The 14,953-nt window shown below is 40.9% G+C and overlaps 2 protein-coding genes across 2 annotated transcripts in view; both read right to left on the reverse strand.

Annotated features, from left to right (window-relative positions):
• The window catches only part of UNKL (unk like zinc finger), a gene marked incomplete at both ends in the record, with an annotated part of 30,224 nt that extends 17,031 nt beyond the window's left edge, over nt 1–13,193 (reverse strand). The window contains 6 exon segments of the mRNA XM_079542760.1: nt 2,587–2,704; nt 3,443–3,578; nt 5,495–5,628; nt 7,500–7,676; nt 11,379–11,588; nt 13,114–13,193. Of these exon segments, the coding sequence (XP_079398886.1) occupies nt 2,587–2,704; nt 3,443–3,578; nt 5,495–5,628; nt 7,500–7,676; nt 11,379–11,588; nt 13,114–13,193 (855 nt within the window).
• A 1,147-nt stretch (nt 13,194–14,340) lies between these two features.
• UQCC4 (ubiquinol-cytochrome c reductase complex assembly factor 4) lies at nt 14,341–14,793 on the reverse strand (the record flags this gene model as incomplete). The annotated part of the gene is made up of 2 exons (XM_079542712.1): nt 14,341–14,695; nt 14,768–14,793. 2 exons carry the CDS (start codon nt 14,791–14,793, stop codon nt 14,341–14,343), a joined length of 381 nt encoding a protein of 126 aa, XP_079398838.1.
• Nucleotides 14,794–14,953: the final 160 nt, after the last annotated feature.

Below are 14,953 nucleotides of genomic sequence, written 5' to 3' on the forward strand. Positions count from 1 at the left end.
TTCAACAAAAGCAGTAACTAGAAGTTGAGTCTTGAATTGTTGTCCTAATCACAAAATCACTCCTAGTCCTATGAGATACCCAGGTGGTGAGAAATGCCTACTGATACTTAATACTATTGGAAGAAGTGACAATACAGAGAAAATCAGAAGAGTGTAGGGGCCAGAGCTGGCCCTGATTCTGGAGATGGCCACATCGCCCACATGTACCAATGTTACAAAGGCTGCCATTTAGCAATGGTGGAATAAAGCTATTCCTAAATATGATAACAATAAGATTTCTTCAAAAATCAATCATTGAGCCAAAAGGCAACGAGAATATTCTTTATCTGAATCTGGTAAAGCGTGAGGACACAAAGTCCAATATAAAAAGATAAAGCTGGATAAAGTGACTATGAATTGAACTTGAAGGACACAAAAAAGTGATGCTGAATTAATGCCCTTGATTTCAAATCAGTAGGATGAGAAATGAAGGCAAATGGTAACCACCATCAAACAGACTGAATTTCACTGCAGAGTAAAATGAGCACTTCACATCCTCTACCTCTAGTCAGAGGCTCAAAAGCTGTGTGGAATTTCCATTCTAACCACACAGCTACAGCCAGAGCTTGAGCAAAGGGAAATGATTACAGAGTACAACGTTGAAAAGAATCTCCTTTGAGCAGAAGCACGTTGCTAGTTTCTGTGAAATTAAATGCTACAGCTAAAATTAAGCGAGCTGATAACCCTGTGACCACGAAGCTGTCTTGCGTACCAGCAGGAATTATGTCCAACATTTCAACAAAGGCAGTACAGCTAATGGAAATAAAGATGGACAAAGACTGAGATGATCCAGCTGATGTGGGGGCAAACTAAAACTACCTTTGGTTCAGGGCCAGGAAATGAATTAGGCAACTGTAAGTGAGAGATTTTAAAGAGTGGCGTGTAAAGCAGCTGCAGTTGGCACATACTTGTAGTAAAGCAGTCGTACCAAAAGCACTACATATGGCTGAGGCGTACTAAGCATAGCACCCATTAAGTTTGAGAAGAGCAAAAAGAGCTGATTGAGACCATTGTGAGTTCACCAATTATTCTGTCCTAATTTAATTAAGGACTGAAAGAAATAGAATAAAACTAAAGGTACATTTGGCAAAGCCTGCTGTGGTAGACTCATTACTGAACTTTGATAAATCAAAGATCCTTCTCTAAAATGAAAAAGTGGTCATTCTAATAAGACATCAATAAACTATGTGGAGAGAATAATTAATTCAGATAATGAAGATTATGACTATTACCAATGTAAGGTATCTGCTGTTAAATGGGTAGATTACAATGGATGGTAAGAAGAAGGAAGGCAGCAGGCAAAATTGGCATCACACCTCAAGCTTCAGCCTTCTGACTTATTTTTAGTATTTTCATTAATAGCTTTGTCATAAACTAAAGTATGATAGTTATACTAAGCAGGAAGACACTGTTATTATAGAAAAGGGCTGGAATACAACATGGAAGAAATTAGGTAATCTGAAGTAAATCCATACAGTAAAATCTCTAGTAATCAATAAGGACAGAGAAATTCTGGAGCAGCATCTCAGGACTGGAGATAGTAAACACCTACTTAATATAAAGATGCAGATGGTCAACCTGATAGGGGACGTGATAAGGAGGAGTTTGAAAACAACCTTGAAGTCAGTATTCTAGGAGTTTCTTTCAGTGATGTACTCTTGAGATTACTTCAATAATCTTCATAATTGGAAGAGAAAACAGCAATTACTCGAGTGGTCTTTGCTTGTAACTTACTAAGCTTTTAACTTCCTAATGCAGCCAACATCCTGCTGTGAATTCTTTATGCCTGTTCAGAGGTACCAAATCCCAGATAAATCTCAAGTACTGTACAGGTAGCTTCTTACATAACATGTCTTTTCAGTATCATGGGTTTTTTCTTCCATTAACTGGAAAATCTAATACTTTCCTAGTGCTGCAATAACATTTAAATCTCAGCAGATAACGTGGCACTGCTCTCTTCCCCAGCACTTTATTTTTACGCTCAAATATCCAACAAAAGAGTGTTACAATGAGTGTACCTATAGAGGAATGTAAATTCACATTCTTCTTCTGGAGTGTCTTCCTTTAGCCAGTAGGAAGAGACACTGCTCTTTCCACTTTCTCTGGCATATTCAGATTCTTGCAATTATTTGCAATACAGCTTTTAACAATGCTCAAAATTGTAGTTTGTCCCAAGTTACTGGACAAAAAGTGGGGTAAAATTTATACCCAAACCTTACATATAGGCAATCAACATAAAAAAAAGGGTTTTCAGAAGTCATGTGAGAAGTCAATTCAGTTACTAGATTAAAAGCATCCAAATGCTGCAGGGAATGTGAATTCATTTTTTACTAAGTAGTATAATAAAAATGCCTAGCAGTGAAAACCACAGCTGTAAAACTAATATTTTCAGCAAATTTTGCTTAAACCAATAATTCAACTACTGGAAGAGCTGCATGACTTTTCTCTCCAGATGTGACATATTTTTCACATGTATCATCTTTAACAGGTACTCGAGTACATAATAAATTTAAAATCACTAAAAGTAAGAAGAAGCTCATTTCTTACCTCGGGATGAAACTGCTGCTCTGTACGAGAATGACAGTATTGGCAGCTATCCCCACTTTCACACCTTGAAGGTTCACCCCATTCATCTGCATGTTTTACACTGGGGCAAGGAGTAGACCTAGAAACAAATGATGCCCAGAGCACGTTTCTATCTAATTCCTAGCAGAAGTCTCAAACAAATTCCCATTACATCTGAGGAGCTTTGCTTCTGGGACCTACAAAGTTGTAAATTCTAGGAGAAAACTAGCCTTTTGCCTCTGACAGAAGGAAGAGCAAGTAGGATTCCAGCTTTCTTCTGTCTGGTGACATTTATGGACAGTACTGAGACTGTCAAGCAAAACCCATCAATTCTAAAGCCTATAGCACAGCACAATGAAACACCAAGTAAATGAAGAAACCAATGTTTCAGAATGACAGACTCTCTAAAACTAAGCGAAGAGATGCATTAAAGTTTGGTCCTGAAAGTACTGCTCAGAAAAAGAAAATCTGAGGAGTGAAAACAGGAGAAAGCCAGAAATTATAACTGGTCTTTTCCCAACAAAGAAGGTATCCACTGGTGATTCTTGATTTTTCACTAAAAATTATAGCTTCCATTCTTCACAGAAAAAACAGAACATTTTTTACTACCATTTCATGTTTTTATTCTTCAGAAGTGACTGACCATTCTGAACAGATGATTTTTTTTCCCCCACTATAAATAAATAAATGAATAAATAAATAGACAAACAAACAGCAAAGCTACTGGGAAAGAGATGTTTTTATTCCACTGGAAATACCCATAGCATAAAAGCCCAAACCAACTAGTCCACTAACAACTGTCTGACTGACAAAGAGTGCACTGCAAATATTCATGTACCTGTATTTGAACGTCCTGGGATTCCGTCTCCTGTCGCGGCTGTTGTGGAAATGCGGACACGCGTAGCCCTGGCGGCAGAGCCTGGGTGGCTTTGTGCACTGCTCTGTCTTGTAGCCAGCTAGCACAAAATTTGTGTCTGTAAACAGGTCAAAAATTCAGAGAAATAAGCAACTAGATTTTGTATTTCAAGTGCCTTGAGTTAGCTTAGGAATCACGCTGTTTTGTAAAAACAATGTTATGAGTCACAGACTCATCCATCCTTATAAACCCAGATACTTTCATGCAAAGAAATCTTCATCAAATTTATATTCTATAGCAACTGTATGATAAAGTACACAAATACAAAACTACCAACCTTGGTAGAGAAACCATCCAGAAATTCTCACTGCATCTATTCAACATTTTGAAAACGAAAACCTTAAGCAATACTACTCATTTTAGTAAGACTAACACTGAAACCATTTCAAGTTCTGTATCTACAGCTTTTCTTAAGTTTAGTGCTGATGCTCCTTATTTCACCAAAATTTCTTTCATGGTAAGGCATACTAAGACTAGCTACTAAAATCTTCCTGGACAAATTCTAGAGCCTCTTTTAGACTCCTGCCTCTTTATCTACATCTGGTGCCAGTAAGGAGGAATTAGGACATGAAAAAGAAGGTTCTGTCTAGAAACAGAAAAAGACAGAAAAACAACGGAGCAAGCAAACAAATCAGAAGGTAAAATTTGGCTAATCGTCAGCATGGAACAGTGAATTACACCAAACCAATCTAATTCCTTCCTAAGGTAGGAAAATGGTTCCAGGTATGACTGAAGCAATCACTATTACGTTTCTTGTCTTTAGCAAACCTGAGATGTTCACAAAAACACATACAGCAAAATTCCTACCACATCTGTGGAAAACAAGCTGAAAAAGCATTCTCAAAGAGTAATTAATGGTGTACTCTAAATTAGCAAGGCTTACTGATCAGAGTATCACACAGAGCCTGCATTTCCTTCAGTCCTCTTCAATAGTTTAATTTAAAACTGAGGAAAACAAAGCTGAAATCACCAGCTGGATGATTATTTTCAGACTCTGGCAATTATATGCAATCCCACCACATTTAGTAGGATGTAAAGAAGTCACACAGCATTATATAACGTAACACTTCAGAAAGGCAAAGAATCCAACAAAAATGGTTGTAGTTGGTTAATTTTGCTGTATTTTCTTTATTTTTTACCTTCCTATACAAAAATATTCCAGTATTTTTCATCTAGAGCTGACAACAACAAGACTGTACATTTCAGTACTTACATGACTGGAATTCATCCTCTATCAGAATAAAAGAATATATACATAGCAGGGACAAATATCATAAGATTATCTTCCTTGAATTCCTTAGGGACAATATCTTCATGGCACCTCTCCCTATCTTACTGTCCATGCATGAAATTCTGAAAGTAATTGTATCCTGCAATCTTTCCTATAGTAACGTTTGGACAAGAGCTCTAATAATAGCAACTGACACTAACATCTGTGGCAGTGTAAGAAGCAAGTGAAAACCAAACTTGAAAGTCTTAAGAAAACCAAAACAATTGGTTTTAAGCAATCTCATGTAATGCTTTCAAAGCACTCACATCTGAATACTCTCCTCCAATTTTCTATTTAACATTTTACTTCATTCCTGCTAGTCAATCTCAGCAAAGAACAAAGATTTGTTAACTATTCAATTAATGACTTAAAAAACGAAGGCTGATCATTATTATACTTAGCACAAGACAGAGCTCCTACTGACTTGCATGAATAGTTTCCCAATTGACAGAGATTAGCAGTACTTGTATTAAGTAAGCTGAGACATATTGAACAAAATATTCAAAACATTTTCAATTTACAGTCTCAATATAAATGACAGACTACCACAAAACTGCTCACAAATATCTATATTACTTACAGAAAGCATTTTTTTACTCTATTACAAAAAAGACCTCAGAATATCTCCCAAGTTCAGACCCAAGATCAACAAATTGGATCAAACATCATCAAAGAAACGGAGAAAGGAAACAGGGTAACATTACCCTGCCATCTTGGATCTTCACTAAGGATCTTCTCAATCATTGCTTGACTTGCTAAATTCCCTGGTTGCAGATCTGGAATGCCTTCACCACATCCTAGCTGCCCATTCTGTAAAGTTTCCTGCGCCTGAAGTTCTCTGGAATGGGGAAAGAAAATAACACTGCAAAACTGTATAGCTACAGTAACCCTAGCTGTCCTACAAAACATCTTCTCGTATTCCATCAACAAATTATCATTTAATCTAGATTCTAACAGATCTAAATTGGAATAAACAAGCAAGCAGACAGTCATAAAGAATAACCACATCAGACTAATCAAAGACTAATGTGAAGGAATGCTGGCATTACGTACACAGCCAACGTTTGTACCAGCAGTGTAGCTCAGTGTGCTGATATGCTGACATTCTGTACATGTTATTCATTACTCATATTCTACATGACACGGTAGAAGTAGAAGAAATAACAGAAGTTACAGAAAGTGTGTTCAGCTCACTGTACCATTTCACAAGAGAAGCATACCAGGACAACTGGGAGATCTAACAGCAAATTATAATCACTGGGTAGAGCATCTCTTCTGCAAATATTTGTCACTTTTTTTCAAGTAAGCAATGCAAGCTTGGTGAACAATCAGAATGAGCACTACCTAACTAAAACTTGTTGTATTAGTGCTAAGAAACCTCTATCAAAAACCCAAGATAATTTTATTACACCTGTTTTACAAAATCAAGCTGCAGTTTCAACAATGACAAATTAGTTACATGGATTTAAAAAAAAAGAGAAAAAGAAATAATACAGCATGACTGTATTAGGCAGACTTCGAAGCAATGTTGATACAAGATGAGGAACCAGTCATCAGAGGTTCTACAATAGTCAGTCTTCATGAGAATCAAAAGCCTCTACTGCTTCATCTAGGCATAGACAGTCCAGGAGCTTATCTGCTCTTCCAAAATACTCCTACTCCAAGAATCTCTGAAGAGGAACTTGATAGTTGACAATGGAAATAGTTATTATATAACTCACATATCATTTCAAGAACTTCCCTGCTCTGTAGTATCTCCCAAGAAAAAGAAACATGTCTAACTCAATGACAAGACAGGAACCTTTTAAGCTATCAAAATAAATCTTTTACAGAGTCAAGGAATGTGCAGAAAGGAAAACAGATACTGTTCCCAAAGAATGCTTTTTCTTAAAGGTGGAGGTGAGAAGAACAAGGCTCTTAGGTGAAGTAAAGTTAATACCTACATCAATGATTCTACTATGACTTCTTCATTCTGCTTACAATGAAAACCCCCTAGTATTGGTGGACATACTAGAGCAAAACTATCACTAAACATTGTTTGGACTTCCTTTATGAATGCTAGATATTTGAAATCAGGAGATGCAATGGCACACGACTATTTTTCACAAACAACAAAGCTTAATTTAGGTTCAAGCTGTTAAAATACAGACTCCCATTATAAGCATCTTCAGCTCTGTATGCAGCCAGAAGATGCTTATGGCCCCGTTTAGGTCACAACCAAAACTCATTTGTGCCACTACCATGACTCACCAAGTACCTTCTTTTGACAGTAATTTGCTCAAGTGTTAGAGAGGTAGAAAATAATACTGATATTATATACATGAAAAGAAAAAAACAACAATGGCAGAAAGCAAAATGCCAAAAATAAGCTCAGAACCCGAAAAATGGCGTAACAGTTGTAAATTTATAAATGTAAAAATCACATACAAATTTACAAGGCATACATGACAAAGGATAGAATAACTGGTCTTTCATTAGTGCTAAGAATTACATATATGGCTCTTCAAACAGCAAGTTCCAAAATGTTAGTGTATTTCCTAGCATGCTCACACCTGCTATCTTGATGCACAGTAAAATGCATTCTTATGTTCTGTAGCTACAGATGAAATCACGTTTTTCACGCAAAGCACGCTACATTGCCCGGTGTGCAGTTGTAACAGACATGGCTTTTCCTGCTGAAGAGGCTGCAGAATTGGAAATACAGACTACCTGATGTCATATACTGGAGGTCTAAGGTCATGCGGCCCATGAGCAAAGGCACAGTGAATCCCATTCTTCACGCAGTGACCCCGGGCATCTGTTTCATGAATGCATGTTCCAGTCTTGTAATATCTGAGATGGTATTTCCTTTCTGTATCTCCTGTTGTTCGATGTAGGTAAGGGCAACTATATCACAGAAAGAGGAAAGTTTAGGCTTTGCTTTATGTTTAAACATTCAACTCTGAATTCTGCTCTCTCTCGTTAACTCGTAACAAACAACTTTGCAGGATTCACAAACAAATCTGACATGTCAGCTTAACAATGAGAAGTGTTCATCTACTTCATAGTCTCCACTAAAATTACAAGAGTCCATACTAGGCTAGCTTACAAAGATATTCTTAACAAATACAGCAAACACCCATGTAAGAAAGCAACACCTGAACTGAGAAATGTCATTGTCCATATTGGTACAAGCTTAAGGCACTTCCTCACTATAAGAGAATTGTTTACTGTTTTTTTCTTTTTGTTTTTTAAGTGCTACAGTTACCTACAATAAAGGGGTACTCGAGATATCATGTTTTGTTCTGCCTGATCCTTATAGGCACAGAACCTCTTGAACAGCCTGAAAGCAAACTTAAATTGACTTCTCTACAAAAAGCAAGAGAAAAATTCTTGTATCAGCAATAAATCTTTGTAGGTATACTAACCATTTTCAAGACACAACTCTGTGAGGCCTGGTCTGTATTCTAAGTCATTAACATCATGTATGGATTATAATTCTATCAGTTGTAAACAAATGGGGAAAAAAATGCATATGCAGATGTGTCTGTTCTCCCCAAGTTTACTTCAGTGTAATTTAATTCATTTTGGTCACTGCTGGGTTTGAAAAAAATATTTCTCTCCAAAAATTACTTTCTCCCATCCTGAAGTAAAAAGAAACTACATGAAAAAACTTGGGGTGTGGTACAGAACAACAAATGGAAAACCCCACAGAAATATGTTCTTGTAGACAGAGGGAGAATGATGAAGTACTAAGCAGAGTTTAGCATTCATAAGGACTGACGTTGGCCTAAGCTTTGCTATGTTCTAAGAAGACTATTTAGAAAACAGATTAAGCAATTTACTTGCAAAATTTACAAGTCTATTTATATACTAAAATTGAAACATTAATTTTTGTCTATCCTACTAAGATACCTGTAGCTTGAACTGATTTCCAAGAATTGATGCTTCTTATGATTTCTAAGATGCAAGTTTGTTTCTTTTAGAAATTTTAAAACACTCAATCAAGATAAATGGGGTATGGGAACTTCTAAGTTACAGCCTGAACTACTGATTGAGCATCTGGAAGAAGAGACCCAGTCAGCCCTGGGAGCACAGGTGGAAGCAATTCAACCTATGCAATTGGAAGACCTTAAGGCCTCAATTAAAGGCTGACTGCCCCCACAGAAGAATCTCTTGCTGGAGATCCCTCCTCTGTGGGGTTTTTCCATCAGCCTACGTCTTTAGAGACTGGAGAACATTCCTCTCTTGGTGACATCTTCTCAATGCATTGGTCCTGCTGCTGTTACAAATGGGTTGCAGCCAGTGAGTTTACTTACACCTCTTTAAATCCCACCAGAATTAATTAGTGAGAAGACTAAGTATACCAAATTCAGTGCTACACCTCATTCTTTCAGTGTAAGACAAAACACAACCAACAATCAAGATCTGGAAGTAGTTCATTCACACTTCCTGGTTCTGTGTGAAAAGACAGATGGGATGCAATTTTTGTTGGAGCATTTTGGTGACTCAGCTGAACTTCATAAGAAATGCCTCGCGCTCTATGATCAGCACTGTGCAGCCTTCCCATTCTGCTACAATTGCTACTGATACAGAAAAATGAGAAACCCCTTTGGGCTGGCAGAAGTATCAGACAGACTCTAGTCTTGTACTGAACTTGAAACAAATGAAATTGCAATCTGAAATCATGTTACTACTGCTAGCTGTCCCACCACTAGCAGAATTTGTGCAGGAGTTAAGTGGGAAAACATACTAGCAGATTGTTCATTACAAATCACAACATACGCACACCACACAGGTGAGAATATTGTCTCAGTCTTATGCTTAATGCTCACTCCTCCATATTCATCTGTTTAATTTTGCTGGTTCCTGTTGAAAACAAGAAGTAAATGTCTCCCAGCCCGAAGCGTACGGGTTCACAACTCACTGCTCATCTCTGTGTCAGTGGCCCCTCAGTGGATGGCAAGCACTTTTGCTTAGATATCTGGGCTTTTTCCCTAAAGAAATTACCAATCAGAAGATGTCTCATAAAATGTTAAAGCCTCCAATTACATTCAAATGACTGCTTAAAGACAATTAAGGAATTCAGATATTTTGTCAGACAAAACACAGCTCCTTGCATGCAGTGAGAGGGAGAAATACTCAAGTCACAATTTTTCCCACGTAAAGGCAAAACAGATTCCAAAAACAAGCTGATAAAGAAATATGAGCTCTCTCAAGGGTCTTATGTTTTCTTTGGCCTAAGATTTAATATTTATGCCATCTACAACTACAGCAAAAGATTGCATGAGCTTTCATCTCACTTCTCAGCTCTTTGAAGCATCCCCTTATTTGCTTCTACCAGTGCAATCTTGCTCAGCTAACATTCTTTTAAAAGACTGCTTTCTTTTTCTTCCTTTAGTACCACTATCTATCATTCAATAATGAAAAGTTAATTTTTGTCCCCAATCAACGAAATGACATGAGAGTCCATTATCCTCTTGTTGATATTCAAATGAGAACCACTCATATTCATGCTCACACCTGAACAGGTACGTAACTGTTCTCTTTTAAATCATCCCCAAAGACATTTTTTGCTTTTTGTTTTGCTTGGGCACAGTTCTAAATACTGTCATGCTGCCTATTACTTCTTTGTTGTTTACTTTCACTTGTCACCTGTTGTTTAGTTTGTAATTCCTGGGGAAAAATTCCACCTTTTTTTCTTCTGTGACTACAGCCTGGAACACAAAAGATATCTGATCCATGATGAGAGCTGCTAAATACTGCAATAACCAAAATAACTGTCTTCACATGTTAAAACACGTGAGCAGCATAACTATCTATTTCCCGTCTGCTTCTCTGTTTTGATTTTTTTTTTCCTGTCAGAAGTCTTTCCTTGCTTCCATCATTGCAGATGAAGCTAGTTCCTCTATGTTATACGACCACAATATACCCAGCTCCTCTAGACATGCCTGCCTGCCATGCCTGCCTATTTGCTCACTCTTATCTCCGCAAAGCTTCACCCCCTCCCCATGACTCCTGTGGCCTTTATCCAGAAGAGAACATGTGTCCATGGAAAAGCAAACCCTAACGGTCAACTCAGACCAGGCTGCCCAGAACCACATCCAGCCTGGCCTTGAATTCCTCCAGAGATGGGGCATCCACAACCTCCTTGGGCAACCTGTTCCAGTGCATCAACACCCTCTGTGTGAAAAACTTCCTTTTTCCCTCTCTGCAGAGCCATCACAAAACAGTCCTTCTCCTTTACAGTCCGTCAGTCCCTACACAATGCAGTTTGCACATACAATTTCAAAACTGTCAGGAGAAAAAACACGACACAATAGCCAAAAAATGTTCAGGGACAACAGGAACAATACTAGGAGAAAATAAACTTCTTACATTCTGCTTTCAAAAAGGTTACAAAACAATAAGATAGCTCTAACTCCATGACAGCCTAAAGAACACATGCTTACATAAAAGCATACGTACCAAAAACTCACAAATCACTCACAAAAAGTTCTCTCAGTCAAACTGCAGGATCCTATCAATCATTTTTGTAAGAAAAAATTAACATCTTTCTGTAAAGCCATTAATACTATGAAGTCCTAGGGACTGAAAGAAATCACTTACTCATCTCCATCTGGGCAGATTCCTGTAGTCTCATCATATTTTGTACAATAAACATCGGGACTGTAGTTAAAAGTTCCATCACGCCTTCGTATAGGTCTACGACGACGCTGATTTAGGAAATGCCAATGAAAACAGGTAAATGGTCTGTGCTGGGTACACTTGTGCTGCAAAAATAGAGGGCACTGCTCTGTCCTAAATTCCTTTAGATACCTAAAAAAATTAAACTGTGTTACAAGTTTATCTTATCGGAGGCACATCTTCACAGTACTAACAGGGCACTGGACAATTCAGTGCATTTAGCCCATAAATATTTTACAAATGTACCTGCACACTGTTATAGCTCCTATGTGTAATTAACCATTTAACAGCTGAATGAATACTTCTGAATGAGTGATTTCATTTCTGATGACAGATGTGTTACAAATAAAATACTGGCACATTATTCTACATCATGTAATTGAGCTAAAAATCAAATAAATAAATTTTTAAAAAGGCAGCATTCAGAATTTTGCCCTAAGTAACCACTACGCAGATCATAAATCCATCAAGTACCTGAATAAGCATTCATATGGCTTGCTGTCACACAACAATAAAGGCTGTTTTAGCTAAATAGCACTCCTAGCTTAACCAGGCACTTAATCACAATAATCCCCAGAATGTGGGCACTCTATACAGAAAGCTAGAGGACTGAAAGTAGTTTAAGCAGGTTAGCAGGAGCCACAAGAGGGGCTTCAGCAAGCTTATTTTAGGGAGTGTTAGGTTTGCATTGGGACAATCTAAATGTCTCTCTGAAGATTATTTAGGAGTAGAATCATAGAGTTGAAAGCGGCCCTAGTCCAACTCTCCAACGAATACGGACGTCCACAGCTGGATCAGGTTGACAGAATCATAGAATCAAAGCAAGTAGGACAGCCCTTCATGAGCACCTCGAGCACAAAAGCTATTTACGGAGTCTGAGCCTTTCCATTGCATATCACAATCACACCAGACTGGGCATTACACTATTATTTGTCAAAGGATGCAAGACAGCACTCCTTCCCATATCAGTTTATATATCCATCGGCCAGTTGAACATTACAGCATTACAGCTCTAAGGTTACAGAGTACTTGCATTGGAAGGAGTACTTGGGGACTTCACAGAACCTCGGATTTCCCAGAGGTCTCAAGAAGGGTACAGCACGTCTACCAGGTACAGGGGACTGAAGGCATCGGGCAGGGAAAGGGCTGGAGAGAATAAAGGGATCTCTAAGCTCTCAGCCGCTCAGACAGCACGGAGGATGCAACGGCACAGAGCTACAAGGTGCGTCTTTCAGTTCTGCGTTCTTTAAACTGATCTGGACTGTGGGAGAAGAACGGGAACAGAACTTTTAGATGTCCAAAGCCGGGCTGCATAGCAGGATCCAGCCTGCAAGTGCTAGGAACGGGACACGACGGCACTCAGATCCACGTTAGGCGGCTTCTGCGAGCAGCGCAGGTTCTACACGAGCGGGACGCCAACGCCGCCACACCGGCGTCCCGCGCCTCCACCCGGCCGACACGCAGCCGGGCCTCCTCACTGCGGCGGCCGGAGCCGGGAAAGAAGCGGAGCGAGGCCGCACTCAGCCCCGCCGGCGGAGCAGGAGGCCGCGCGTATCAGGCCTGGCGCTCGGCCGGGCCCTCCGCCTCTGAGCCCGGAGCCCTCCCCGCGCAGCGCCGGGCTCCGCGAAGCAGGCCGCCTCTAGAACGCGGTACCTACGTATAATGCGTCGGCTGCTCGGTCTGCGGGGTCCCGCCAGACCCTCCGCCCCGCGACACCGCTTTCGAAACGGACGGCATCGTCCCCAGCGGCCGGCAGGGCGCGTGCGCGGCCCGCCCCGCTCCTCCCCTCAGCGGGCGGCCCCGCCTCGTCCCGCCCTGCGAGCGGTGCGCGCGCAACTGCACCGGCTGCGGCGCGAAGCTCACGGCGGCGACAGCGCGGCTCCTTCAGCCGGCAGCCCGGCGTTTTTCACTTCCCAAACAGCTGAAAAGCTTCGCTTGAAGTCACCTACCGCATCGCACGCGCAAAACCAGGACGCTTTATTGCCTTTGAGAAAGCAGTGCTTGCTAGCCCTGGGCTCCTTTACTCGGCGTTACCCCCTGCTGCCCTGTTGTGGGGACGTGTTTGATTTTTAATGAAGGGCTTCAATCGCACAGAAGTTTTGTATCTTTACAGAGGAAAGCCTAAAATAAATAAATAAATAAATAAAAATACACCTAACTTGAAAGAGAATTAAGTCACACCAGTGCGTTCTTCCTCTCCCAGGCAAGTCTCCAGAGTATCTGCAAATGTAGATAAAAATTAGATACTAAGCTGGCTGTGAAATAAGGAGCTCCCTCCCCTCTCTGACGCAGATCAATCACTTACAGTTTCTGCAAAATTCCCACCTAAGCACTGACCACTTTAGTTAGGCATGTCAAACACGTTACGCTGCAGAAAACCAGCACTAACTGTGCATTAAGTAAATCCTGCATTGTTTGGTAGAATTACAAAGTAATCTAAACATTAATCCATCATACATTAATACAGGTGTCCTCAATATGATGTGAATGCACTCCATGCACTCCGCACTAGCAGAGTACCAGCTGAAGGTCACCTTCAGCAACCAAATTACAGACATACAGCTTCGATATTTTAATATGCTGTGCAACCAAGAAAAAAAAAAAACATCCATGGAAAAAACCGAGTTGAACACAACATATCTACAAATACATGCTAGTTTGCCATACATCCTGTCCATCGCTGCCATGTAATGCAGAAAAGGACTATTCATTCTGCTATTGCTGTAAGTTGCTAAGTGAAGACAAACAAAAAGCAGCAAGATAAATAAATCCTGTTTGCAAGATAAGGCTGGTGGTAGGACAGAAAAACATTTTCCAAATCAAGTGCGGGAGCAGCCTTTAAGCAGCTGAACTTTTGGCAGCTCCTTCACCACAGGTGCGCTCATCATCTCTCCTTCTGTATCTGTGAAGGAGCATCGCTTTGTTGTGCCGCGTCTAAAGGGTCCACGATCTGACCAGATAACAGGGCTTCCAGTTGATCGTCAATCTCCGTTTTTTCCCTAAACGCACACCACAGCAACAGCCCACTGCACAGCAGCATGAGGGGCAGCACCTTCACCCACGGCCTCTGGTAATCACTCCCCATAGACTGGCTGACGCTCCACACCCGCGGGCTGGCCTTGCTGGAAGAGAAGGGGATGGGTCCCTCGCTCTCTGGATCCGCTTTAGCTGCGCCCTCGGTGCCACGCCGTCCCGCCAGCCACCTACGGGGGCCGGGCAGGAGCAAGACGCACCGCGCCCTGCAAAGACACGCGAGTCAGAAGTGCGGGACTGTCGGCTCCCGGGTCCCAGCGCCCAGCCCTCCGCCTCACCGCCAGCCGCCCCGCGCCCAGCTCATTCCTCCGCTCTCCTCCCCGCGCCGCCCGGAAGCGGAAGTGCGACCTCAGCGCTGCAAGCGGCGACCATGCACGAGCCGGCCGCAGGGGGGCGCTCGAGCGCTGCTGAGATGCGGCGGCCGGAAGCGGGAGGCGCTCAGGGTGCAGCCAGCTTCCGCAAGA

This window comes from Tetrao urogallus (genome assembly GCF_951394365.1).
Source record: "Tetrao urogallus genome assembly, chromosome: 15".
Taxonomy (NCBI): Eukaryota; Metazoa; Chordata; class Aves; order Galliformes; family Phasianidae; genus Tetrao; species Tetrao urogallus.